At 44.4% G+C, this 25,872-nt stretch overlaps 2 protein-coding genes and 1 long non-coding RNA gene across 5 annotated transcripts in view; 1 reads left to right on the forward strand and 2 right to left on the reverse strand.

The window, feature by feature from the left end:
* The first annotated feature begins 10,714 nt into the window (after positions 1-10,714).
* LOC309608617 lies at positions 10,715-15,464 on the forward strand. The gene is made up of 2 exons (XR_014233006.1): positions 10,715-11,579; positions 12,354-15,464. It is a non-coding gene; the product is annotated as an uncharacterized lncRNA (long non-coding RNA).
* A 9-nt stretch (positions 15,465-15,473) lies between these two features.
* HEBP1 (heme binding protein 1) overlaps positions 15,474-25,872 on the reverse strand; it is a 48,296-nt gene continuing 37,897 nt past the window's right edge. The window contains exon 4 of one of the 3 annotated variants that reach the window (XM_082348897.1): positions 15,474-15,729. In XM_082348897.1, the coding sequence (XP_082205023.1) occupies positions 15,654-15,729 (76 nt within the window). In that variant the 3' untranslated portion in view covers positions 15,474-15,653. Of the gene's footprint in view, positions 15,730-16,897; positions 16,946-23,697; positions 23,776-25,872 lie in introns of those variants that run through there. The other 2 variants (XM_082348895.1, XM_082348893.1) reach the window with 2 other exon arrangements.
* On the reverse strand, positions 16,974-23,652 carry GPRC5D (G protein-coupled receptor class C group 5 member D). Its single transcript, XM_082348865.1, is given in 3 exon segments — positions 16,974-21,913; positions 21,915-22,849; positions 23,639-23,652. Coding segments are annotated over 2 exon segments (1,002 nt in total). The 5' UTR covers positions 22,818-22,849; positions 23,639-23,652; the 3' UTR covers positions 16,974-21,814.

Consider the following 25,872-nt stretch of genomic DNA (forward strand, 5'->3'; position numbering starts at 1 on the left):
CCTAGTAGTTTTAGGTGTTTATTAGACTGATAAGATCCAACCTCATCCACCAGAACACAGGCACTAGTCCCCTCCACCAGGAAGCCTACACAACCCACTGAACCAACCTTAGCCACTGGGGACAGATACCAAAAACAACGGGAACTAGGAACCTGCAGCCTGTGAAAAGGAGACCCCAAACACAGTAAGATAAGCAAAATGAGAAGACAAAAAAACACACAGCAGGTGAAGGAGCAGGGTCAAAACACACCAGACCTAACAAATGAAGAGGAAATAGGCAGTCTACCTGAAAAAGAATTCAGAATAATGATAGTAAAGATGATCCAAAATCTTGGAAATAGAATAGACTGATAAGGACCAAGCAGGCAAAAAGCCAACTCAATCGAAGGCAGCACTGATACCATTGTGAAGTCTGGGTCAAGGCAGGTGTTATTCCCACTGAACTTGGGGCAGGTTATACCGCATCAGAATATTAAATCCATTCCTGTGCATCTCACCGTAATGGAGGAGCTTCTAACGGAGGAGCTATTTTTAGAACTACTTGATATACAGCATGGTTGATGGTATTGGAGATATTTCATCTGGAAAGGAGAAGACTTTGCAGTGTGTATGACCATCATCACAGCTAACATTTATTGTGTGCTTCCTCTATGCCAGGCTCCATTTAAGTGCTTTACTTGTTTCATATAATTTAATACTTATAAAAACCATATGAGTTATTATGATCATCATCTCCCTTTATTTAACAGCTGCAAGAAATGGAAGCATGAAGAGGTTAACTAGTGTCCAAGGTGACACAGTTGCCAAGTGGGAGGGCTGGGAGTCAAAGCTGGAGGGCCACCTCTGGATCTCCTATGCACAGCTGCAGCCTGCCTCAGCTACCTGTAATCATGACGGCACAGCAGACGGCTCCAGGGTTAGAAATTCGAGGGAGATGGATCCCAGAAGAGCTGCCTGTGAAGTGGTGGGTTATCTCTTGCTAGAAGTGTTCAAGGTCAAGGGTGCTCTGCTGAGGATGATGTGGGGAATTCTGTGTTAGGAATGAGGCTGGACTAGATAACCTCAGGGAGTCTTGTAACCCTCAGGGCTCTGGACTTCTACTTGCCGCATTGTTGTTCTTGGTGCCCTCACCTTTTAGTAAGTGTTATTATTGGGTGTCTTAATCCATCCCCTGGCTGGTAGTTGTATTTTACAGAACCTTTCTTCATAGCCTTGCTTTAGAATGGAAGGTGCCTTGTGAATAGAGTCTGTGCTATATTTAATTTTGCATTACTGTGGACATGATGATGATGATGTAGAATCCTTTGCAACAATACTTGAACTTTATAAAAACCAGTGTGCCCCTACCCCTTGCCTCGGGTACATGCACTCCATGCCTGAAATATTGCCTGATTTAGTTCTTTACTCAAAAGCTACTATGTCTTAAGTCCAAAAACTACTAGTCCCTGTTGTTCTTCAAGGGTGATTCATGGCATAAGAATGCTATGATTTGTATTGCTCAGCAAAATCAAAAAGGCTTGTGGGTTGCACTTGGACAGCATGAGCTTAGTCCTCTGAGTCATGAGCCCATGAAGTCTGTGAACACTTGGGAACCAGGATGAGGGTCAGAGGGAGCATCTGATTGTACTTAGCTAGTCGAGAGAGAGAGAGAGACAGAGACAGAGAGAGAGAAGAAGGAGAAGGAGAAGGAAAGAAGAAGAAGAAGAGGAAGAAGAGGAAGAAGAAGAAGAAGAAGAAGAAGGAGGAAAAGGAGGAGGAGGAGGAGGGGCGGGGGAGGGGGAGGGGAGGGGGAGGAGAAGGAGGAGGAGGAGGAGGAGAAGAAGAAGAAGAGGAGGAGGAAGGGGGAGGAGAGGGGAGGGGGAGGACCAGGGCTGTGGAGAGAGGAGAAAGTGTGGGAGTCGGGGTGAGGAGATGGGGAGAGAGGGTTGAAAGGCAGGAGGAAGGGTTGTAACATCAACCAAATAATGGCAAAATAATGAAGAAAAAAGCATTGTAAGGTGAAATACAAGTTAAGGACTTAAGAATCAGAAATTCAGGAAAACATTAAGTTCCAGTTCCCAGAGTGTCACGAACTGTCTGTGATATTGGGCAGATGGGTTTGACCTCATCACAGAACCTCCTATGAAGAATGGCTATTTTTCCCTCTAAGTTCCCAGAAGTTCCCTGAATCATGGAAGAGGGGGACGGTGTGAGGAGAAGCAGCCTCTGAAGGCACAGACCCCGGCATGTGGTTCTTCTGATTGCCTTGACCCTCCCTCCCCCCTCCCCTCCCCCCTCCCCTCCCCACCCCCTTCAAAGGCACTGGCTGGGGCCTCTGTCCCCTCCTTTTCCTGACACACCACACCTGGAGGCAGTGACACACCAAACCGGAACCCGTTTATTTTCCCCAGGTCACTGGGGCGTATGCGTGCGTGCGTGTGTGTGTTTTGCATTTAATTTTAGGAGAAAACAAGAGGATGGGGGAAAAAGAGTTCTTGGGAATACCCTGGGGGTCCAGTGGTTAGGATGGTTAGGACTTTCACCAAGGCCTGGGTTTGATCCCTGGTCGGGGAACTAAGATCCCGCAAGCCACATGGCATGGCCAAAAAAAAAAAAAAAAAAAAAATTGGCCTTGGTTTAAAAAGAAAAAAAAAATTGTTCTTTATCAAGCCCACAAAAGGGATAAATGGAAGAGTTTTCATGCTCTGCAAATACGTTTTCCAGCGGCCTGTGGGAGTCTCTGAAATCCCAGTACGTGTGTGAGGTGTCCGCCTGTGTAAGCACATGCGCACGCCAGCCCCCAGCCCTCCCCCTGGCAATACACATATCTACCCTTGCCTATAGCCACAGATCAGATGGAACCGTAAGGCACGGAGAGCCCTTCCCACAGGCGTGACGAAACGATTATCCTTGATCCCGGCCGCTGCCTGTATGCGTACATGTTATCACGCCAAAGAAAACATATTTCCATTCAAATCAGTAGCAGATCAGAAGGTTGCTGAGCGCGTAGCTGAGAAGGGATGCATGCCAACCACTGTCCCTTACTCAGGGCGCATGACCCATCCCTGGGACCTCGGTCTCCACAATCTCACGTACCCTAAGGGTTGGGTCACAACCAGACGGCATTCCCCCACTTGCTCCAGCTTCCCAGACCCCTGCTTTTCTCAGAGTGTCCCATCAGCCAGAAATGCATTCCAGTCTGAAAAAACCTTTCCATATACAGCGAAGAAATTTGAGCATATAACCTAAATACCTAGTCGAGGTTAATCCCAAGTAGGTTTTCACGAGATGGTTCGGTTTGGGCCTAACGCCTTAAGTAGCGCCTTCTAATCAGTTCACCTACTGGGGCACTTAGAAGTGGTGCAAATAATTTAAGGCACACAGGGGTAAATAGACACTGCTGTGCGTTGTCCCACATAGCCAGTCTGGGTCTCTGGTCTCCCCAAACCCTGCCTGCTGCCCCAGTGCCTAGGGAATCAGTATTTTGCCACCCTTGTCATCCATTCCACTCAATGCCTCTCTCCTGTCTGGTTCTGACCCTTCCGGGTAGAGTTCTCTTTTTTTTTTTTTTCTGACTTGGAAATAAGTTTTTTTTTTTTTTTAACATCCTTATTGGAGTATAATTGCTTTACAATGGTGTGTTAGTTTCTGCTTTATAACAAAGTGCATCAGTTATACATATACTGATATGTTCCCATACCTCTTCCCTCTTGCGTCTCCCTCCCTCCCACCCTCCCTATCCCGCCCCTCTAGGTGGCCACAAAGCACCGAGCTGATCTCCCTGTGCTATGCGGCTGCTTCCCACTAGCTGTCTATTTTACGTTTGGTAGTGTATATACGTCCATGCCACTCTCTCACTTCGGCCCAGCTTGCCCTTCCCCCTCCCCATATCCTCAAGTCCATTGTCTAGTAGTTCTGTGTCTTTATTCCCGGCCGTGCCGCACAGCATGCGGGATCTTAGTTCCCCGACCAGGGATCGAACCTGTGCCCCCTGCAGTGGGGGCGTGGAGTCTTAACCACTGGACCGCCAGGGAAGGCCCCGAGTTCTTAATGTTTCAATCACTCATTTCTGAGACAAGTTTCTCCATCAGTTCTTCCCTCGAGGGGGTCCAGCTCTACACGCCTCTCACTGGAGTCTCCCTGCCCCCGCCGCTGCAGCTCTTCCCCTTCACAACATTTGCATCTCAGCTCAAATGTCACCTCCTTAATGAGGCCTCCCACCTCCAGTCTATTTAATGCTGGTCTCCCCTAGCAGCTGGTCTTCCGAGTCATCAGCCTGTTTGCTTCAGAGCACTTATAATTTGCAATTACATTTCTGTGTTGGTTTACTTGCGTTTCTCCCACTATTCTGAATGTTTTAGAAAGACAGAAAATTGTTTTGTTTCCTCCTGTAGCCCCAGGGCCTAGCACAGTGCCTGCAGCAGGTAGGCGAATTTATTGCAGGAACCAATAAATTTTGGGGGAGAAAGGTAATTCTTTTGTTTGTCACAGGCTAATTAGGATTATGGCACCTCCCACAGAGAGCACCACGGTCAGATTCCCTCTTGTTTGCTCTGGTGTCTTCGGTGTCATTTATCTTTAAATAATTGTGATGAATTTCAGCTGATCAACCATCCGATTTTTTTGTTTGTTTCCTTACAAGAACACTTAACTCCAATGTGATAAAAGCTATTCACAACCCTGAGCCTTGGAGGAAGGAAAGGAAATTCTTTATTTTTTGGGCTGAGTGCATTTCATCACGTCCAAGTTTTATTTCCCTGAGGCTTTTCTTTGTCAAGCTTGGGAAAGTGCTGTTTCCTAGGAGAACTACATAAGAACAAACTTCAAATATGAGAAAAGAGAAAAGCAGCCCCCAAGGCAAAAATCAAAGAAGCATTTTAGATTGATTCCCCCTTCCCGAGCCCCGCCAAGAGCGATGGCAATCTTTTTCTTTTCAAGTGCATTCCTTTTCTAAACTGACTAGAACAAAATGGATGAACAAGGACCTTTCAGACTGTATAAACCAAACTGGAAATAGATGAGAGTGTCAGCAAAGAGGCTCGGAAAGGATTTATCTTCCTAAATCTCAAGGCAGTAAGCTGCTTCTGGCAACATTTTCTCTTAGGAAAACTGGGTGAGTGTGTCCTGGGTTGGGACTGGATGGGAGTGGGCGAGGGTCAGCAGGGATGTGGCAGGCGTGGGGTCGGAGTGAGCTGAACATTACACGGGACAAGGGGAGAGAAGAAGATGCAACCTGGACGCTGAATGTTCCTAGGGACAGGACTGACTCATAAAATCTTTCCATTGATTATGCCATATCAAGCCAGTCACTTTCTGCCTTCTCGGGCCAAATTGGAAAAGCCCAGGCAGACTTTGCTCCAAACCAGAGCAAAGAGGAAGCCTTCTCTTGTCAGCAGAGCAGCACTTCCCAAACTCATGCTATCTTAAGAGTCACATGGGAACTTGTTAAAAAGGCAGAGTCCTAGGGCCCTCTCTGGAGGTCCTGATTTAGTAGGTCCGGATCCAGGTATGAGAAGTTATATTTGTAACAAGTGTCCCAGATGATTCTTCTGATTGGGCAGGTTTGGGGAAAGGCGTTGGAGAGTTAGCTACATTTGTCCTCATTTTCTAATTCCCCAATCTTCCAGGCAAGCCCCAGCAGCTGCCTTCCCCACCTTTGAACTCAAATCCAGAGGAAGACTCTCCGTCTGCTCTCTTGTTTTGGAGCTATAGTGTGATTCTGCAAACAGGGCTCCGGTTCCGTCGCTGGAGGGATCTTGGTGGAGACCCCCCAGTGTTAAAGGTGGAAGTGGCTATGGAAGCAACGGCATCAGGAGGGAATCCCCTTAGGGATGGAGCAGGCTTCTCCACCACTAGGCGTTCTGGGGCCCTTTCCTCATGCTCCCCGTAAAAGCACATCTCCTCTCACAACACCCGCCTCCACCTCTAAGCTCATTCCCGAAACTCTCTCTCTGTTTCTGGTGGAACTCCACAGCCTTGGATTCAGATGACTGTGCATTTCCACTTCCAACTCAACCGGTTCAACACAACTCATCTGCTGCCCTCTCCATTTCCAGATCTGTTTCTCCTCCTGGACCCTCCACCTGGGGTCACCTCTTTTACAAACTCCTCCGCCGAGTTACCCAGGTCAGGATCCTGGCACCTTCCTCTTCCTCATTCTGTACATCGAAACCTAAATATCTGTTTAACCGCAGTGGTTTGCAAGCCTGGCTGCAAAACAGAATCATCTGGAAAGATTTAAGCACATACCCATGCCTGGGCTCCACTCCCAGAAATTCTGATTTAAATTGGTCTGTGGTGAGGTCAGGCCATGGAGAGCTCTTAAAACTTCCTAAGTAATTCTAACATCAGCCAGGGTTCCCTCTCCAGCCGCTGTCCCACCCTTTCCCACCAGGCAAATCTGGTCCATCCGCAGGGCTGGGGCCAGGGTGGGGAGAGCGGAGCTCTTACCTCGGGCACAAAATTCAAGGGAGCGCCAAAACCCTCAGTCATCAAGATAAATTACAATATTTAAAAGAACCAAAATTAGTGCAAAAAGTCCATGATCAACAACACAGAGACATTTTATAAAAAACAGGCTGTCACGGTTTGTTTGTTTCACGACCCTGCGTTATTTCGCAACAGGAACAATTTTTTCCAATCAGGCTGCGGTTCCCCGGCTGGTGTGCCTGTCAGGTCCCTCCCAGGGGGTTTATGAGGGTTGACAAAGGCGTGTAAACAGACTGTGCAATGAAGGGCTCTAGATTTTTTTTGACTGGAGAGCTTTTGTTAACTTTTTCCATTAGGTTCAAAATGTGGGAGGATTTGTTGATAAGCGTGCTCAGGGGTACACATGCCTCTGCCCCAGCTTCCAGGCTGAACGGCCGCTCCTTTCCGTGTCCTTCACACCCACATCCAGATTCCTGCTTTTGGGATATAAGCCCGGTGTGAGCCGAGGAACCCCAGTTCTCCAACCTCATCTCTTACTGCTTTCCGCTTTGTGTGTTTCTGCTCTGGCAATAATGAATGCCTTGCAGTTCTCCAATACGCCTTGGTTTTCTTTGCAGCTATGCCTTTGCACTGACATGTTTTCTGCCCTGCAAATCTGGGTCATTGCAGTCAGTTGCATGGTTGTTGTTGATTTCTGCACTGCACCAAGACACCTGGCTGAGATGGTGAGTGGGGTTGGAATTCAGCCTTGCTCTGCTTACCAAGCTCCGTGCCCTTAGCATAGGCTGCATCCCTGGGGGCTGCGGGCATGCGTTCTGATTCATCCACCCAGAGGGGGCACGTTTTTCTAACTTAAACAAAGACGCCCTGTTAGCGGCTGCTCAGAGTATCATTCCCAACATCATCTGCCCCATGAATTCCTACCTACCTCCCATGTAAGACAGAGCTCAAGCTTTGACCTCTATTGGGAAGTCTTTCTTGCCCTCGGTCTCTGAGACAGAGTGACTCTAAGTTACCACCTTGCCCTCTGCATGCTTTTATGACGGCAGCTGTCCCAGTGAAGTGTAATTATGTGAACAGCTGTAAAGCCATATGCCTGGCAGAGAGGTCTGGCCTATATCAGTTAAATTCAGGATCGTTTTTCTTTAATCTAAGGATGCCTTTGTAGAACACTGGAAGAACAAGTGGTAAAGTAAAATATTCAGACAAGTACCTCCTTGTTTTACGTTAAGGTACCAGACAATTTGTTCAGTGGCTACGACAGTCAGTCAGGCTGGGCTGGGCAGGCGGAGGTAACAACCCCAAATCTGGGCGGCTTACAATAAGAAAGTTCTATTTCTTGCTCACGCCGTATGTTCATCATGGAACCCAGATGGATGCAGCAGCCACTGTTTGAAGCTCTGCTTGCCACACGGTGGAGGAAAAAAGTTCTTGACCTTGTTGGACCAACAATTAATTGCTTCTGCCTGGAATCAGCTTTGGAAATGACATCATTTCTGCTCCGACTTATTGGCCAGAATTAATGTCGTGGTCCCACCCAACCTCAAAAGGGACAAAAAGTGCCATCCTACCATGGGCCTGGACGGCAGGAGAGTTTGGAAACATTTGGCAAATAGCACTGCTGACTCCCAGAGCTGACATTTTCCATAAAATGGACTGACTTTTCTTATTTCCTAAATAGCCATTTCTACCAGTTGTTTTGGCCTTCACAAAAATGCATTATCAACAGCAGGACATGGCAATAACAACTATAGCTAAAGCACAGTCTTTTTTGGAAACCTTTCAGTGACATCTCTGTCCATAAATAAGGATTCTTTGGAGGTATGTGTCTAGTTTATTTTATAGTTCAGATTGCATTGTACAAAACAGCCGAGTGATGGTGGCCCAAGGGCAGTTTTAGATTCTTTGTATCTTAAGAATAAATAAATAAATAAATTGTCTAATCCATCCAGTAGATCAAATGAGATAGACAGTGGATGTGAAAACTATTTGTAAATTGTAAGATGCTAAAAAATAAAAACGCATTATTATTAGCCTAATGCACCAGTCAACCCAAATCTTTATGTTCTAAGATCTCCTCCTGCTATAGGTATCTTCTCATTTCTTTTCCATAGATTTTCATTTGCTTTTAAAACAAACCCCTAATAAGAACAGAACCACAGAAAACATTCTTTCAGTCTGAATCAGCTATATATTCAAAACAAAAATTGGAAAGCTCAGTTTTTCCAGAAACAAATTGCCTTGGGAATGATGCCACTGAATTAGACATTAAGGAATTTAAAAATGAGTTGAAGATGAAGTCTATACAAGTTTCTTCTGCATGCAGATAAAGTCCAGGTGGAAACTACATCCAAACGTTCCCTTTGTAGCATATATTTTAAAAAGCCCAGCCCCCCTCCTTATACGCAGGTGGAAGATGTACAAAGCCTTCAACTCCTAATAACAATAATTAAGGGGTGAATTTCAAAAAGGAATTTTAAAAGCACAATGTGCTCCCTTAGTGCGTTTATATCATATAAAGAACATGTTACAGTTAAGAAGTGTCGGTTCTATAAATGGAAATATATATGCAATGCCATATTTGTATCTTTTCTTTGTCTGTGTTTCACACCTTTTAAAATGGATAGCTTCTTCTCTTCTGCTTCACAGCATAGACTCCATTATCCTACAGTTAGTGGACAGTAATGGATGGCAACTGAAATTCCTACCAGTTTAGTTTATCTTGAATCCTGTGATGACACAGAACTTGTGACTCCAGAATTTGTGACTGTAATCATGTGAAAATCCTGTTGAAATGAAAAATTACGTTAACCTCCAATTAAAGAATTTATGTGTAAAAATGTGAATAAATCTCAGATCAAAATCAAACATTTAGATGTGAATTGGGTTTCTCTAAGAACGTAGAAAAGTCAATATAATCCTCTAAATTTTCACATTAAAAAAAAGTCTGCCCAGAGGACTCTTTTCCAAACCCAGACTTGATTTAACCACATCCTAAATATGGTTCAAGTTCTAATAGTTTCACTATCTTTAGAAAAATCCAGGGACTTCCCTGGCAGTCCAGTGGTTAAGACTCCACGCTCCCAGTGCAGGGGGCCCGGGTTTGATCCCTGGTTGGGGAACTAGATCCCACATGCTGCGTGGCGTGGCCAGAATTGGGTTCTTACTATCTAAAACCTTGGTCAAGTGGCTTAATCTCCCTGATCCTCAATTTCTTCATCTGCAAAATAACAACATGCCTTGCAAGTGTGTACCTTGCCTATGCATAAATATTAAACAAAAAAATCCAGAAAGATAGCAGATGGTATTTCCAAAGTGTACTTGGTAATTCTTTGAGTGATGGATGAGATCAGTAGTAGAAATTCATCCTTGAACTCACCTCTCTGATCTGACAGTTTGACCATCCTAGCAACCCAATCCCTCTGATTTTCCTGAGACATTATTTTTTTTTAAAATAAATTTATTTATTTATTATTTATTTATTGGCTGCACTGGGTCTTTGTTGCTGCATGCCGGCTTTCTCTAGTTGTGGCGAGCGGGGGCTACTCTTCATTGTGGTGCATGGGCTTCTCACTGTCGTGGCTTCTCTTGTTGTGGAGCACAGGCTCTAGGCTTGTGGGCTTCAGTAGTTGTGGCTCGCGGGCTCAGTAGTTGTGGCTCGTGGGCTCTAGCACGCAGGCTCAGTAGTTGTGGCGCACGGGCTTAGTTGCTCCGCGGCATGTGGGATCTTCCCGGACCAGGACTCGAACCCATGTCCTCTGCATTGGCAGGTGGATTCGTAACCACTGCACCAGCAGGGAAGCCCCTTGAGACATTCTTGAAGGCAGTCCAGGAAAGGCATTCTAATAATGCTTTAAGTAATGGTGATCTTTATGCCTCCTGAGGTAGTCACTTTGAAGTCCTTTGAATAAATAAGTTCTGATATATGTTAAAATGCAAACATAATTCTAACTAATCTATCTTTGAAGAGTAGCAACATGATCTCTCACTGGAGACCAGCGGCTTAAAACTGGTCTTAGCCATTAAGACATTTTAAACAACTCCTGGGGACTTCCGTCGTGGTCCAGTGGTTGAGAATCTGTCCTGCAATGCAGGGGACGCTGGTTTGATCCCTGGTTGGGAAACTAGGATCCCACATGCCACAGGGCAACTAAGCCCACGTGCCACAAGTAGAAGCTCATGTATCGCAACAAAGCGAAGAGCCCTTGCGCCACAACGAAAGATCCCGCGTGCCGCAACTAAGACCCAACGCAGCCAAAATAAGTAAGTAAATAAACAAATATTTTTTTAAGAAAGACAACAAGAAAAAGTTTTTCTTTACTCAGATGTCAAGCTTGACTTCTCAGAAGTTAAGGATGTTCACTCCCATTTAATGTTAACTGAGAAGCACTTCTTTCAGACGCAAAATACAGAGGCTTTTGTACCAAGGAAGAAAAAACAAGATTTTCTAGTTTATTTCTCATGAATTGTGTACTTTTGAAATAGATGATTAGACTTATTCAGAGAAAGATGCTACAGAAGTATCTTGTTTACCATCTGAGTTTGAAGAAAAAAAGAGACTTTTATTCTGCCATAAGTTGGTGTGTGACAGCCCTGTGTCTCCATGTCATCAGAGAAAGTTTCTGGGAAAAGGTAGATTCGGAACTGATTGTGGAAGGAGGAAAAGAAGGATAAGAAGGCATGAATCTGGCCAATGTGAAGTAGATATAATCCTAGGAAAAGGGAGCATTTGTTTAAAAGAAGAAATAAGAAGGAATAATGGGTAGAGAGAATGAGGAAACTTGAACCTGACCAGACCACAGGTTGAAATAAGGCATAAGTAAAAGACCCTTTAAGCTTATGGAGAGATCATGGAATTTAATGTAGAGAGAAACAAATCTTTGATCCTCTGGATCAGGAAAAAATTCATCAAGATGAAGGATATATTAATTCCACCTGGGCAGGTATTTCATTAGCACCATGCTCTACTGAGCAAACCAGCCATGCTCTACCAGGAAGGCATTTTATTTTATTTTATCTTATTTTATTTATTTATTTAATTAATTTTTTTGGCCACACCGCGTGGCATGCAGGATCTTAGTTCCCTGACCAGAGATTGGACCCGGGCCCCCTGCAGTGGAAGCGTGGAGTTCTAACTACTGGACCACCAGGGAATTCCCTCCAGCAGGAAGGTATTTTGTAATGAATTTTTTCATTGATACCCTTTCTTTTGGTAAATGAATAAAATCAGAAAAATAAAATCAGAAGAGGATGATCTAAAATGCTTAAGTGAGTAAACAGCTTTTGCATTCAGTAAATGAGTTTAGATCTTCAGATACTCCATGTTGAATTGAGTAATTGAGTAATTGAGTATAATATGTGTATCATAAATAGTTTTTAAAAAATTTATTTATTTTATTTACTTACTTTTGACTGAGTTTGGTCTTCACTGCTGTGCATGGGCTCTCTCCAGTTGCGGCGAGCGGGGGCTACTCTTTGTTGCAGTGTGCGGGCTTCTCATTGCGGTGGCTTCTCTTGTTGCAGAGCACGGGCCCCAGGTGCATGGGCTTCAGTAGTTGTGCCTCGCGGGCTCAGTAGTTGTGGCTTACGGGCTCCACAGCGCAGGCTCAGCAGCTGTGGCACACGGGCTTAGTTGCTCCGTGGCATGTGGGATCTTCCCAGACCAGGGCTCGAACCAGTGCCCCCCTCATTGGCAGGTGGATTCGCAACCACTGCATCACCAGGGAAGCCCCATAAATAGTTTTATCTATTCTTTTAAGTGGTTCCTCATGGATCCCAACTTAGAAGACTATTGAGGTTTTTAGCTTTACATGAATTGCTGCATAAACTCAAAAGAAATGAATTGGTATTTTCACTAAAATATTCTATAATTTCATAAAATTATATTTTCCTGGATTAATCTCTCCGGAGTAGGTCACTCATCGTGCATGCTATACCTTCCCTAGCTGCCCAGAGGATAATTCCCTGCCCACAGCATCTCACTGAGGGAGCAGACATATACAATCAAGTCTGCACCGCAAGACCAAGCCACACATAGCTGAATGGACCAATGGTGGGTACTGGATCCAAGGGCAGCCAATCCACAGGCTGAATGTAAATGAAGAGGCTGGCCAAGGCAAAGGAGTACCCAATCAGAGACAATGGTGATCAGCTGGACCAAGCAGACTCCCTCTCAGGAATCTGAATTATGACATATGGGGAGAGAATAAGTCAGCGGCTAGTGGGTGGATGGACATGTGAAGATACCACAAAAGGAAATAGTGAGGAAAGTATCAAAGTGGCTGAGGGGGATTGTGGGGCTGGGGCAGGAGACAACAGGGTCCACCCAACACCTGACAGTATTCCATCTCCATGAAGCTGGCGGCTGTTGTGGGTTCCCGGAGAGAGTTTTCGCTCCCTCCTCCCACATGTAACCTTACAACTCCATTCTTGAAACAGCCTGAAGGAGATACTTTGCAACCTTACAATCCCCCAAATCTAACTAGTATTAATGCACGGTCCAAAATTTGATAAAATTGTGCTATAAACCTCGGAGGCAATTTGGTACAAAGAGGTTCAATTTTACCTTTACTGATTTTAGGGAAAACATTTTGGGAAACAATATTAGCCATCCTATATGACTTTAATAGGTTTATTGACATTTGTCAGCTGACTTAAACACCTCTCACCTACAAAACTGAACAGAACAAAATTATGTTGAAGGTGTCATTGTCATCATTTTGGGGATAAAAACTAGGAGATCAGTGATGATGTTTTCCCTCCAGAGCAGACGGAAGTTTGCATGGCTTGCTGTTCTCTCTCACATTAGGTTTCTTATGTGGTTTGTTGAATAGTATGCCACCTAATCAGTAGGTCAGAGTCTTAATGTTTAAACATTTTCTATTTTTTTATTACCAATAAGGGCAGAAGGTCAAACTCTTTGGTCGTTCACCTAGGTGCTTGCTTGTGCTGAGAACATTGCTCAGGGCACAGATTTGAAAAAGGAGCAGGTAATCTGAGTGCAGCAGAAAAATATATGAAATCGCTGGAACATTGTGTAGAGGGTGAGCCCTTGAACAGCAGCTGGGAACCTGGATTCTAGTTGGTTCTTCCCCTAACAAGCCATATTATCCTGGGCAAGTCCCTTTCCTTGTCTGTAAAAGGAGGTGTAACAGAGGAAGAACAGAACTAACACCATGTTGAAACTGCCTCTCTCATTCTTTAGCCTGTGTATTCCATTACTTTAGCCTTGCACATCAAGAGTTAAACATTAGAGAAATGTTGCTTGTACCCAAATAGTTCATTAAACTCCTGAAGAAAGTTTCTATCCCACGGACTGGATCTGGATTAGTTATGGCTATTATTTATAGATAAGTTCTCTTTCAGCCTGGAAACCTTGCAACTAAGCAGAGATAAGAATGGGAAAGTAAAAATAACTGCTAACAACTTGAAGTTTTGCAGAAGCCTCGTGATCCAGCCTACGTGAGCAAGCAGAAGAACAAAGTTATGCTTCCCTTGAAGGCCAGGTGGCTCCAAGAAGCCTGCAATCCACCTTTATCCTTTAATCTTGAACCCTCTTGCTTCCCCTTTTCCCTTAGCATAAAAGAAGCCTGAATTCTATTCTGAGTTAAGATGGTCTTTAGGACATTAGCCCTCCATCTTCTTGGTTTTTTGACTTTCCGAATAAAGTTGCCGTTCTTTGCCCCAACACTTTGTCTCTGGACTGATTGGCCTGTTGTGCTGTGAGCAGTATGTGTCTGGACTTGATAACAGAGGAAGTGGTGTTCCTGAAATTCTCTGCATTGTGTTATCTCCCCCACCAAAAACGTAAGCCCCGTCAGAGCAGCATTGTGTGCCTTGTCTGCCTAGGACTGAGTCCAAGAACAATTCCTGGTACCTTGCAGGTGCTCGGGAAATACTCATCCATGCTGTGCACTGGTCATTAAAAGGGCTTTTTTTCAATATATGGAATCTTAGTTTCTTTTCAAAGTGTTTTCACATAGCAGGCGCTCAGCACTCACTGGTCTGAAATATCACATTTGATTCTCAAGGGTGCACGCCTTACTTGTTAATACAGAAATACAGGCATGGAGAAGCCTCGTAGGGTGAGAGAGGAGTGGCCTGAGAGTCAGAAGACCTGGCCCAACACAAACTACCGTGTGACTTTGGACAAGTCATTCCATTTCTCCGAGGCTCTGTTTTCTCATCTGCGAGGTGGGAGGCTGAATTAGACTCTAAAAATCCTTAGGGCAACACGCCTCTGACTCTGGTCCTGTTATACCTGTTATATCTAACAAATGGGTCTTAAGGATGTATATATCCACTGGGAAGGATGGGAAGCTGCATGAGGGATGAAGGAAAAGTAATTAGGGCAGAGGCATCAGTGCATTAGAAACATCAAGACAGGTGGACTCTCCTTTTCATGTACACCTGAAATCCTTTACGAGCATCAACTCGGGTGGCTCTCCCTTTGCTGTTTTTAGTTCATCAAAGCAGGTCATTGACCTCAGTCACATCTGCTGCCGTACTCACTGTCATGAGGGTGCTAACATCATGGGAGAAACCTGCCAGATTGCAAGCCCACGAGATGCACAATTGTGGGGATCCTGAGGGTTCTGCTATAACTTTTATTGCAAATTCTGGGTCAATCATATTTAGGGGCCCTTTATAAAAATGACTAGAGGGGTAATCCAGTACTAAGTTGCTACTGACATCTATAATTTGTCATATTAGCATGACCATAATTTCATCAAACTGAGGTCTTTCGGTCCCATTAGTAAGAGATGCCAATTTGTCCTAGCATTACTGGGGAAGGGAATCTTTCAGTTACATGAATGAAGAAAGAGGGACTCCCCTGGTAGTCCAGTGGTTAAGAACCCGCCTTCCAATGCAGGGGAGGCGGGTTCGATCCCTGGTCGGGGAACTAAGATCCCACATGCCATGGGGCAACTAAGCCTGTGTGCCACAACTACTGAGCTCCAGCGCTGGAACAAAGATCCCGCGTGCTGGAACAAAGATCCTGCGTGCAACTACGACCCAATGCAGCCAAAAAAAAAAAAAGAAAAAGAATGAAGAAAGACACATAGTCACGGTAGGGTGGCCAGCAAGATTGTAATTCTGCTTGAAAGGGCAGTCTCCTGATGAAGGGTCCAGATGGATGGAGAGGACTAGGTGTCAGGGAAGGAAGGACGAGCCGATGTTTTGTTGACAGGTGGGCTTCCCAGTGGCCCATCAGGGCTACAGTAGGATGATCTTCTGGGTTTTCACTACTCATGTTTCCTGCGGACTTTATCATTCTGCATCTTGCTGAGGGCTTCCTTTAGCCCAAGGGATGAAATCCTCCTGTGTGGGATCAACAGTATGCAAAAGAAGAAATGCCATCATCAGCTTTCTGAGGCAACATAGGGGATAATACTCTCCAAAACTATGCTTGAAATATTATCATTTCACCATCATTTAATCCTTTGATAATAAAAAAAAGGAAAAAAATGTTGAGCCTATCCATATCACAACTACTTTACCATCTTCCCTCTTAGCCATTAACAAGAATCTTTTTGCAGGATTACTGGAAATTGAAAGTAATCCGAGAAATTCTTGGCGGGGATAGTAAAGATTTTCTCATCGTGTAAAGGCCCTCTGGAGGATTAATTACAGCAGATGATATAGCTGTGTCCTGGTCTGTGTGTCATTCCAGGAAAAGGCAAATTCTCAGATAACAGACCAGAGGGTTTAACCTAGTTAGAGTTGCCTGGTACAGTTCATTGAACAGACAGTCTGAGCATGGCTTTCCCTCTTGGATCTTAGTGACTTCTGATCCTCATAATAAAACAATTGTGTCCCAAAGTGGTATTTTTAGCTGTTCGTATTTGTGTGTCTTCAAGTCGTCATGGCACAAACGCAAGTTACTTCCAGTCCTACTCAGCAGTGTCCCTCTGTTTTCGCAGGCAAGGATTAAAATTGGTACACCCATCTGGGCGTCCAGCTGATGCTGACAGACCCAGCCCGATTCTCGGGGCAGCCTGGGCTGCTGGAGCTAGACAGTGACTCAGAGAGGCAGCCAGCGTGGCCCAGAGGATACATTTAGACAACTGATAATAAGAACAGATCTGACACTCATACATATTTATAATCCCCTGTTGTCCCCAAGGCAACAAGCCGTGAGCTTGCATCTCTTCACCCTCACACAAACCCTTCAAGCTGCCTTTTCCTTCAGGGACATTCACCTGCACCAGAATATACTGTCGATGGCAGTGGCGGTGGGGATTGAGAGGGGCTCCTGCAGAGGCAAAGGCATGATTTAGCTTTATTGCACTGCCCTGGTGTGGATTCAGTCTGGATGGCTCAAGCTCCACATGCCTGGAGGGAAGACCCTGCCCTGCCTCTCCTCTCTCAGGTCAGTACAGCCATTGGAGATGAAGACTGACTGCTCTCCTAGGGAAGGAGTGAGTTGCTCTGTCCTTCCCTGGAGAATGCAGATGGGCACATTTACCTGCTGCTGAGTTGGGGTTACCATATTCAGTTAATGCTACATCCTCCTCAGCTCCATCACCGTCTTGGGCTGAAAGTCAAAGGAGAGAAGGGCTGGCTTAGTGTCACGGATTCACCTGGAAACAGCACCTGAGGACTATGAGACTCAATGGTTTGCAAAGAGGCTCCTGACCCTTTAAAAAAGGAATTCTCCGCTGAGGCTGTGTGTGTGTGTGTGTGTGTGTGTGTGTGTGTGTTAATCTGTGATTTTAAAAAGAGTGTTTTTAAAGCTTCTGAGGAAGGTTGCATAGGGATCACACCTGTGTGCTCAGGAGAAGCACATCTGTGTTTAGTAACTGAAGAGGCTGAAGGCTCATCATCGCTTTCTACAGAAAGAGCCCTAGCACGGGGTCAGGGTCTTTGTACCTTCGTGACCTTGGGCATCTCACTGTCTTCAGCAGTAAAATAAGAGGCCTTCACTACGTCATCTCTAAAGTCCCTTTAGGCTTGATACTCTGCAATCTTTGGTTCAATTTTAAAAACTGGACATAGGGAATTCCCTGACCGTCCAGTTGTTCGGGCTCTGCACTTCCACTGCAGGGGACATGGGTTCGACCCCTGATCTGGGAATTAAGATCCCGCAGGCCGTGCCGTGCGGCCAAAAAAAAAAAAGAAAAGAAAAAAACTGGACATAATTTTTAAAATCCCTAAAGACCATTTTATACTGTTGTAGAATAACCACACTTGGTTGTTTAATATCTATCTCCTCAACAAGCCTGTAAGCTGCTCTGTGAAGACAGGAGTTGTGTCTGTCTCTTAGACCAGGTCCTTGCTCGATACTTAGTTGTCATTTGATGGTCTGGGACGTAGCCGTGTCATTTTGTTCCTGCTTAGTGGCTGCAGCACGGACTGTTCTGCCCTCTCACTTGTTAGCTGTGTTACCTGCGGCCAAGGTCCTTAACGTTTTGTTGCCTCTGTTTCCTGATGGGAGTAAAAGAGGAATCATGATGGTCATAATAGTCAATCTATCTCATACAGTTGCTTTGAAGATTAAATCTATCAGTATCTATCTATAAAGCCCTTGGAATAGGACATGAAATATAGAAAACACCATAGTGCTTCCCTTTGTATATTGTTATTGGCGGTGGTGTTGGTGGTATAGTTATAATTGATGCTCTGACATCCTCCTCCTACTGGTGTTTTTTAGAGGGATTGAATCCTGTGAAAATAAAACATTCTTCTTTCAGCAGAAATGAACTGAATCCTTGGTTTAACTTCGTTCCTTGCAGCATAACAAGACTCCTTCCCACTCAGCCCCTTGGTAACCCGTGTTCCTCCAATAGTCTCATCAGACCAGATCATAAATTAGAGAAGCCTAATTCTCCGGCTTGAGTTATTGTTCATGAATTTACCAAAAAGTCGAGTGTTTCTCTCTATTAATCCTGCCACCACCTCCTGGTATGGATTCGAGTTGAGTAAGTAAGACCTTACATTGATACCTGGAGGGGCCAGGGACACTATGACCATCATTTCACTACAAGGAGCCTGAGCTCCCAGAGGTTGGGGAGCTTGGTTGGGTCTCAACGTTGGTAAGAAGCAGAGCTGAGCCTCGAAGCCAGGGCATGTGAGGACAGGGTCTGCACCCTTTCTGCTGCCCCATTATCCTTGTCACCCAAGCATAATGACAAAGAGAATGTCATTATCCTTGCCTGGTCTGTCCTCACACCAAGCAAATCCTGCCCAGACCCACGGCTTCTTCTGTACTTTACGCCAGTTCGCTCTTTGTGACCTGTAGCTCTAGAGGGTTACAAAGAGAGGTTTTCAGTTTTGTCCCCCTGAAAGAACAAACAAAAATGACACTGCCTGGGACCATCCAAATTTGGTTTCTCCTAGTAAGGTGGGCACCTTGAAGCAAAAAGTGTCGAGAATTGTCCAAAAAAAGGCTATGTTTGCCAAAAGTTGGTATGCCTGGTACTTGCTGTAAGGAAAACAATCTGAAGGACCTCTGTTTGCAAGAACATTTTTCTCTCGTTTTACATCATTTGATATTCATTGACCCATTTTTACATTTCATAGCCTCATTATTTCTGTCTTAATAATACCTTCAAAAAAATCATACTAGATTTGTCTGTAGATATTTAAACACAGGATAGAAAAAATGCCCACAATTACGTGATCCTTTAAAATATACGGGGGTCTTGCTTTTAGCAAACTTGATATAACAATATTCTAATTCATCTAAAACAGATAAAGCAGGCCATAATTAGAACAGGAGCTTTCCCTTCATAAACAAAGATTCATGGCTGATATTCTATATTTAAGGTCTTTGCAAATTATATCACATTTAAAATTCTCAGTTAAAAGAGCAATTGATTTTAAAAGTTCAATCAGTCTACAGTTTTTAAGGAACACGTTTATAACATGGGGCAAAGAATATTTATACCCATTTGTTTGGTGTTTTGTAGTAATACGCCTGATTGCATTTTCATTCTCCATCAAGATGTTTTTATATCTTCGAACTAAGTTCCTAAGCCAATTCCAAGAGATAAAGACTAATCTTTTGAAAGACTTCCAAGGAAATGAAGTCCTTAATCCGCTTTGCTGATCTATTTCAGTGTGTACCAACTCTTAGTTTTGTATTTAATCTAAATGCTTTGTGCTTCGATTTGAGTCTATTTCTACCCCTCGTCTTTAGCTGGAGACAGAAAGCAGGACAACAACCTCTTGGAGAGAGGTATTCATACGTGTGAAATTCCCTGCTAATCCCCTCTTGTCTGACTCTTCTTTCAACTGAATAATTCTGGTCTCACAACCCAGCGGTAAATCAAATAATTATGTGACAGGAGTCATAGCTATAAATTAGAAGAGTCACATGACAAATGCACGCCTCAGGGACTGGTACAAAATGTTGTGTTTCAGTACAGAATTTAGAGAAAGGCACATAAAGCTTAAGAACTACCATCTCAGTTTCACTGTCCTAACCTTTCCATGTAGGTCTGACATTATAACCCCTTCATCATCTCTGTGGTTTTCCACCCAGCCTCTCCCACACTTCTCATCAGTGGATCTCAGAGCTGAAATGGGTATTCTTGTCAGAGACTGACAGATGCTGAGAACAACGGCCGGATTGTTCCAACTGACCACTTGTCTGTTTACACAGCACTACGATTGTTTCTTGAGCAAACAAAAACAGACAGCCGTGGGCTGCGCTCCCACCGTCAGCTCATGACCTACAGCAACACTTAGGATTTTTTGAGTTATTGTTATTATACTGTACTGGTCTGGCTCTTATTTATTTTGTATCTCTTTGTACGTGTTTCCTAGCTAGGTGTCATCCTGTACTTTTTCTTGCATTTTAATCATCCTTCTAATTTTTGATATTTGTACTTTTTCTAGGTGACCTAAATTCTGATTTCCTTCTCTAAGCTTAAGTTTCTGGTTATTCTGCCTAGTTTTGCAGAGCAATCTATATGTTCTTTTCTACACTATCGATTTTTTTTCCGCCACAAAATATTGAGCTACGTTGCTAATGACTCTCACTGGCAGAAATGGATATTCTACCCACGCTCCAGAAATACGGATAGTTATAAGGAAACATTGTGCTTTTGAAAGCTCTTGCTTTTCCACTAAGACACTTCTTAGAACACTTTAAACACCTGCCTAGTCTTTTGGGCGCATGGAAAATTGATCATTACAAGTCCCAGTGGGTTTTGGGTATTATGAAACTCTAAGAACTTTCTCTCTCTCTCTCTGACTTTTGTTTCCTGGAAACATAACAGCAGCAAAGCAAACAGAAGAAGTTTTATCCTATTTTTCGGTGAGAACTATGAGAAGTAGTTTCAAGAAAGATCGACTCTGCAATTCTGCCCCAAACCTCACATCATCAAAAGCAATGAAAAACTCTTAAAAGAAGGATGTGTAGTGTCAATTTCCAACTCGTGGTCAACTGAACTGAAAAGAATTAATAGATGCTTCCATCTGCACAGGATTGAATTTGAGTATGTAATTAGCCATAGATTACAGCTCAGAAAAGTGTATGACTTAAAAGGAAAGCTTCTATTAATTTTTTTGAGCCTGGTAAGCATAATGTGTGCTATACAATATATAAAATAACATCATCTTTGCACATTAGAAATACACTGTGAGAAATCAGATGCCTATTAAGACACAAAATTTGATGTAGAACTGTGATACTGGGTTATGAATAATAGGCCAGATATTTCAGAAAGGGATTAATGAGTTTTGACACATTTCCAGATAACTGAAATTAGCCACTAATCCCCCCAGGTTATTGGGGTCCAAGCCTCCTTGTTATCATGGATAATATATTTTATTCTTTAACAGTATATAGTCAGGTGGCTTGGTCTTATATAAGGATACAAATCCGACCCAGAAATTATTATGAAAATGTCACATAAGCAAGTTCTTTATCTCTATTAATGATTACACATCTGAGACTCTGCTCAGAATTCTGACTTCATGGCTCATCCTGTCACTTTTTGTAAACCTCGAAGGCTTTCAAGGAGTGAATGGTTTACAAAGTAGGAATCCAGCAGTTATTGGGCTTTGAGACTCTAATGAGGGGATGAGTCATACAAATCAGTCTGTTATGATATTTGGGCAAGTTGGCTTTGAGACTTAAATTTGAAAAGTGTCAGCCACTGGTGCCAGGGTTGCTTTTGCACTTGATGGCCAAAACATCTGCACTTAGCATAGTATGTCATGCAATGGCATGGGCCAAGCCTAATTTGGGGCTGGTTAACTCATTTTATAGGGGGTGCCTTTCTTTATCCAGCATGAATACTCAGAGCCACACCCTTTCTATTTAGGGCCTTTGAGTCATTTCTGTCTTGGCCTCTCCCCATAAATCTCTGTATTTCGGAGGAACTGAATTTTCAGAAAAGTTTAACCTTGACTCTGAGTGTCCCCATCTCCAGGCTTGAGGTATGTAGTCACCCACCTAAATTCTGACCATTCCCTTTTCTTTCTCTCTTGGTTCATCCTCTTGCCCTGTTTTTTCTCCTGCTTCTCTTACGGGAGAGCCTCCCCAAGCTCCCCAGGAAAGTACCTCTTGAGAGTTGCTGATTCTCCGCTCTGAAGCTGCATTCATAAACTGGGAGTGGGCAGGCATTGCCTTGCAGAGGGCAATCCTGCTGACACGATCTATAGAGAAAGCACAGCTCCGGTATGATGTACAGCAGCAGGAAAACCCACGCGTTGGTGACCAGGGCGATGCAGAGGACAGGGTCGTCCCACTCGGGCTGCCGCTGGAGCTGTGGGTTGCCTCTCATGAGCATGGAGATCCACGCCACCCAGATGATGATGGAGATGAGCACGGTGACGAAGATGAGCCTTCCGTGCTGCTTCCAGTTCTCACACGGCCCACAGAAGGTGGCTTTGGAGACGAAGAACGTGAGGGCCATCAGGAAGAGGACGTAAACCAGGAGGACCACGAAGTCCACGTTGAGTTGATAGGGTGTCATATCCATGAACATCGTACCTCTGGTCATGATGAGAGTCACATACTCGGTGGCGATGATCGTCTGCAACAGGCTGACACCAATAGCAATGCACAGAATTGTCGTCCAAGAGGAGGACACTTGACCCCAGACCAGCTTCACCAGGTTGGAGGCATGAGCCAAGAGGCATGAGAAACAGAGAGCAAAGAGGACCCCAAAGAGAAAGTAGCGGATGGGGGCGGTCTGCTGATTGAGCTGGATGATGAAGGCAAAAGCAAGGCTGAAGAGCCCGAGCACGCCCAGGAGGAAGAGGAACTGCGTGGGGAGGACATTCCACTGGCTGCAGTCTTGAACCCTTCTCATGAGGAAGACAAACGCCAGGAGCAGCAAAACTGTAACTGCTATGCCAGTGGCTGCCAGGGACTCCAGAACAGTGCTCCACGCTCCCGTGGTGTCACAGAGGAAGTAATAGTCCCCAGTGGGCTCTCTGCAGTGCTCATACATGGTGACTTGTAGGTGGACCTCACAAGAATGGTCTTTTGTTCCCGTGCAAAAAAAAAAAAAAAAAAAAAAAAGTAAAAGACAAAGGAACAAACATAACTTCATAACTTGACCTGCACCCTCAAGAACCCCTGTTGGGTAGTCTTGGGCAGGACACTATAATATCTCTGATTCCCACATCAAGATACCTGGACCTACTGAATGAAATAGCTCAAAACTATCAACCCCTCAAAATGATCCTAGCTCTATCCTGCTGGGAAAGGAGAACCATCTTCACTTAGGGGCTCCAGAAAACTCATGAATTTTCACGTCGTAATTTCCACCAAGGCTTTTTGAGGGCTAAGGCAGAATCTTTTTCATAAAAATCGGGCATGTGACCACGTTTGCATGATGGTTAGGACTCCAGTTATAGCAGGCTCCAGAACAAGCGTTGTCAACATTAATGGACCATTTGATCATTCAAGACATGAGGCACTGCTCGAAGGAGACGGGCAGATGATTTTTCCCAGTCATTTTAATGACTCTTCCTTCTTTTAATTCAAGTCAATCCAAGGCAGCGCATTACAGTTAAATACCCACTGTTTTAGTCTGTCAAAGAATTTTACAAAAAGGTCTCTGCCTTCAATTAACTTTTTGGAGAGTTTAGCACCAAACTCTATGTCTTGCCTGGGGTTGTCTAGAAAAACATCACACATATTCATTTGGAAACAAGTACCTTGCAGCTGAATACCCCTAGCTCTACTCCCCTTCAGCTATTCCCAGGCCAGCTGGCTGGAGTGACCCAGGCTGACAGCTGAGGGCATGGCCCCTTCAGTCCCACTTACCTCCTCTGTGTGCACGCTGGAGGCCGAGACTGTAGTGGCTGCGAGGTTGTAACTGCCAATGAGTAAGAAGGAGACTACCTCAGTGTCTTTAATCTCTCCCCAAACGGGCGGAAGGATGGAGGCCCGCACTCGGGTTCCTGCAGGGCCTATAAAGGGGTGTGGCTTTAGGAAAGACCGCCTCCTCCCCACAGCCTCCGATGTGGTCTGGAGGCTGCGAGAGGCCCTCTGTTGGGCTCACGCGAGGACACTTCGTTCTTCTGACCTATTCCCTAAAAAGCCGTCTCCAGTCTTCCCCACATCTTGATCATAAGATCCAAAAGAGCATCCATCCCAGAGGAATAAGAGGTTTACTGGGCCATAAAGAAGGGTTATGCACATTAAAAGGGCCAGTGGTTGGCATCAGTGTGATTAGGGGAAATTTGTCTTCTCTGCTCTGCCCATTTCTTTTCCTCTCCTGTGGAGGTCCTTCCTCAGGCTTTTTTTTTTTTTTTTTTAGTATTTTGTTTACTTATTTATTTATGGCTGTGTTGGGTCTTTGTTTCTGTGCAAGGGCTTTCTCTAGTTGCGGCAGACGGGGGCCTCTCTTCATCACGGTGCGTGGGCCTCTCACTATCGCGGCCTCTCTTGTTGCGGAGCACAGGCTCCAGACGCGCAGGCTCAGTAGTTGTGGCTCACGGGCCCAGTTGCTCCGCGGCACGTGGGATCTTCCCAGACCAGGGCTCGAACCCGTGTTCCCTGCATTGGCAGGCAGACTCTCAACCACTGCGCCACCAGGGAAGCCCCTTCCTCAGGCTTTGGCTGCCCATCAAGTGGGGTCCCTACCTGGACCAGCTCTTCGGGGATTGCCAAAGCCTTTGGTATAATTTCCCTCTCTCCTTGCTCTCCTCACGCCCTTCAGAACGTACTCTTTCTGGGTCTCATTCCGTCGTGGCTTTCCCAGGGCCCAAGATAGAAGAACTTGCAGTTAAAAGTTCCAGCTGATATTGGTATAACATATTCTTTTTCTCTGTGGTGACGTATAATAGAACACGCAGTACAGGGTCCAAGCTATACTGACCTCAGGCCACCCCCCAAGCCCCCCTTCAAATTTACTTAACTCCTTGGTTCTTTTCCTGGATATTTGCCTTTTTAAAAAATGTTTGGAGGTTTTCCTTGCTTTCATTTTTTTAATGAATTATTATTTTTATTTTATTTTTAAAAATTTTTTATCGGGGTATAGTTGTTTACAATGTTGTGTTAGTTTGTGCTGTATGGCAAAGTGAATCAGTTATACATATACATATGTCCACTCTTTTTTTAGATTCCTTTCCCGTATAGGCCATTACAGAGTATTGAGTAGAGTTCCCTATGCTAGACATTAGGTCCCTATTAGTTATCTGCAATTAATTTTTAAAGATAGAAGTATAGTTGATTTACAATGTTATGTTAGATTCTGGTGTACAGCAAAGTGGTTCAGAGATATATATATATCTTTGCTGTTGATATATATTCTTTTTCATATTCTTTTCTGTTATGATTTATTACAGGATATTGAATATATGGATATTTGCATTTGACAGAGGACTTCTGAAGACCCCAATCAGTGCTTGTTAGTGTGGTTTCAAGTGTCCCTGTGATCTGGCCCCTCCCTCCCCCATCCAACCATATTTCCTTCAGGTCTCCTGACCCTGTGTTTTATTCAGGTTGGTTTTCTCACTCCCATCTGCTTGCCTTCTCTTAGAGATTGTCCCTGTCCTGAACTGCCTTTTGCTTTATTCCCACTTATCCTCTGTGCTCAATTCCCATTGATCCTGCTTCCTACCCAAATACACTTTCCCTGCCTCTGAGGTCTAGTTCATCTTCTCTCGTCTGTGAGCTTCCCTGATCACTCTGGCCCTCACTGATCACTCCTGCCGGAAACTCTACAACATGTAGGGTCTATGCTGTCCAAAACTATGGAAATAATATTTTCTGTCCATTTTATTTGTATTAATCAATTTATTCATAACTATAAGCAACAAATGACTTTAAATAATACATCTATTAATTACTTTTATTTGTAATGGTCTCATCCCCTTGATTAGACTTGTAGTTGCTTGGGGGTTAGGCTCCACAGTTTATGTCCCCACAGCACCTGGCCCTGTGGGGAGCACCTCCTAGGTGATGGATGGGTTGATTAATTGAAGGATTCTAATGATAGAATTCCAGGCCATGTGAAGGTACTTTTTAGCAGTGTGGTTTTCCAACCAATGCTT

The sequence above is a fragment of the Balaenoptera borealis genome, assembly GCF_965194805.1.
Source record: "Balaenoptera borealis genome assembly, chromosome: 13".
In the NCBI taxonomy this organism is placed as follows: domain Eukaryota; kingdom Metazoa; phylum Chordata; class Mammalia; order Artiodactyla; family Balaenopteridae; genus Balaenoptera; species Balaenoptera borealis.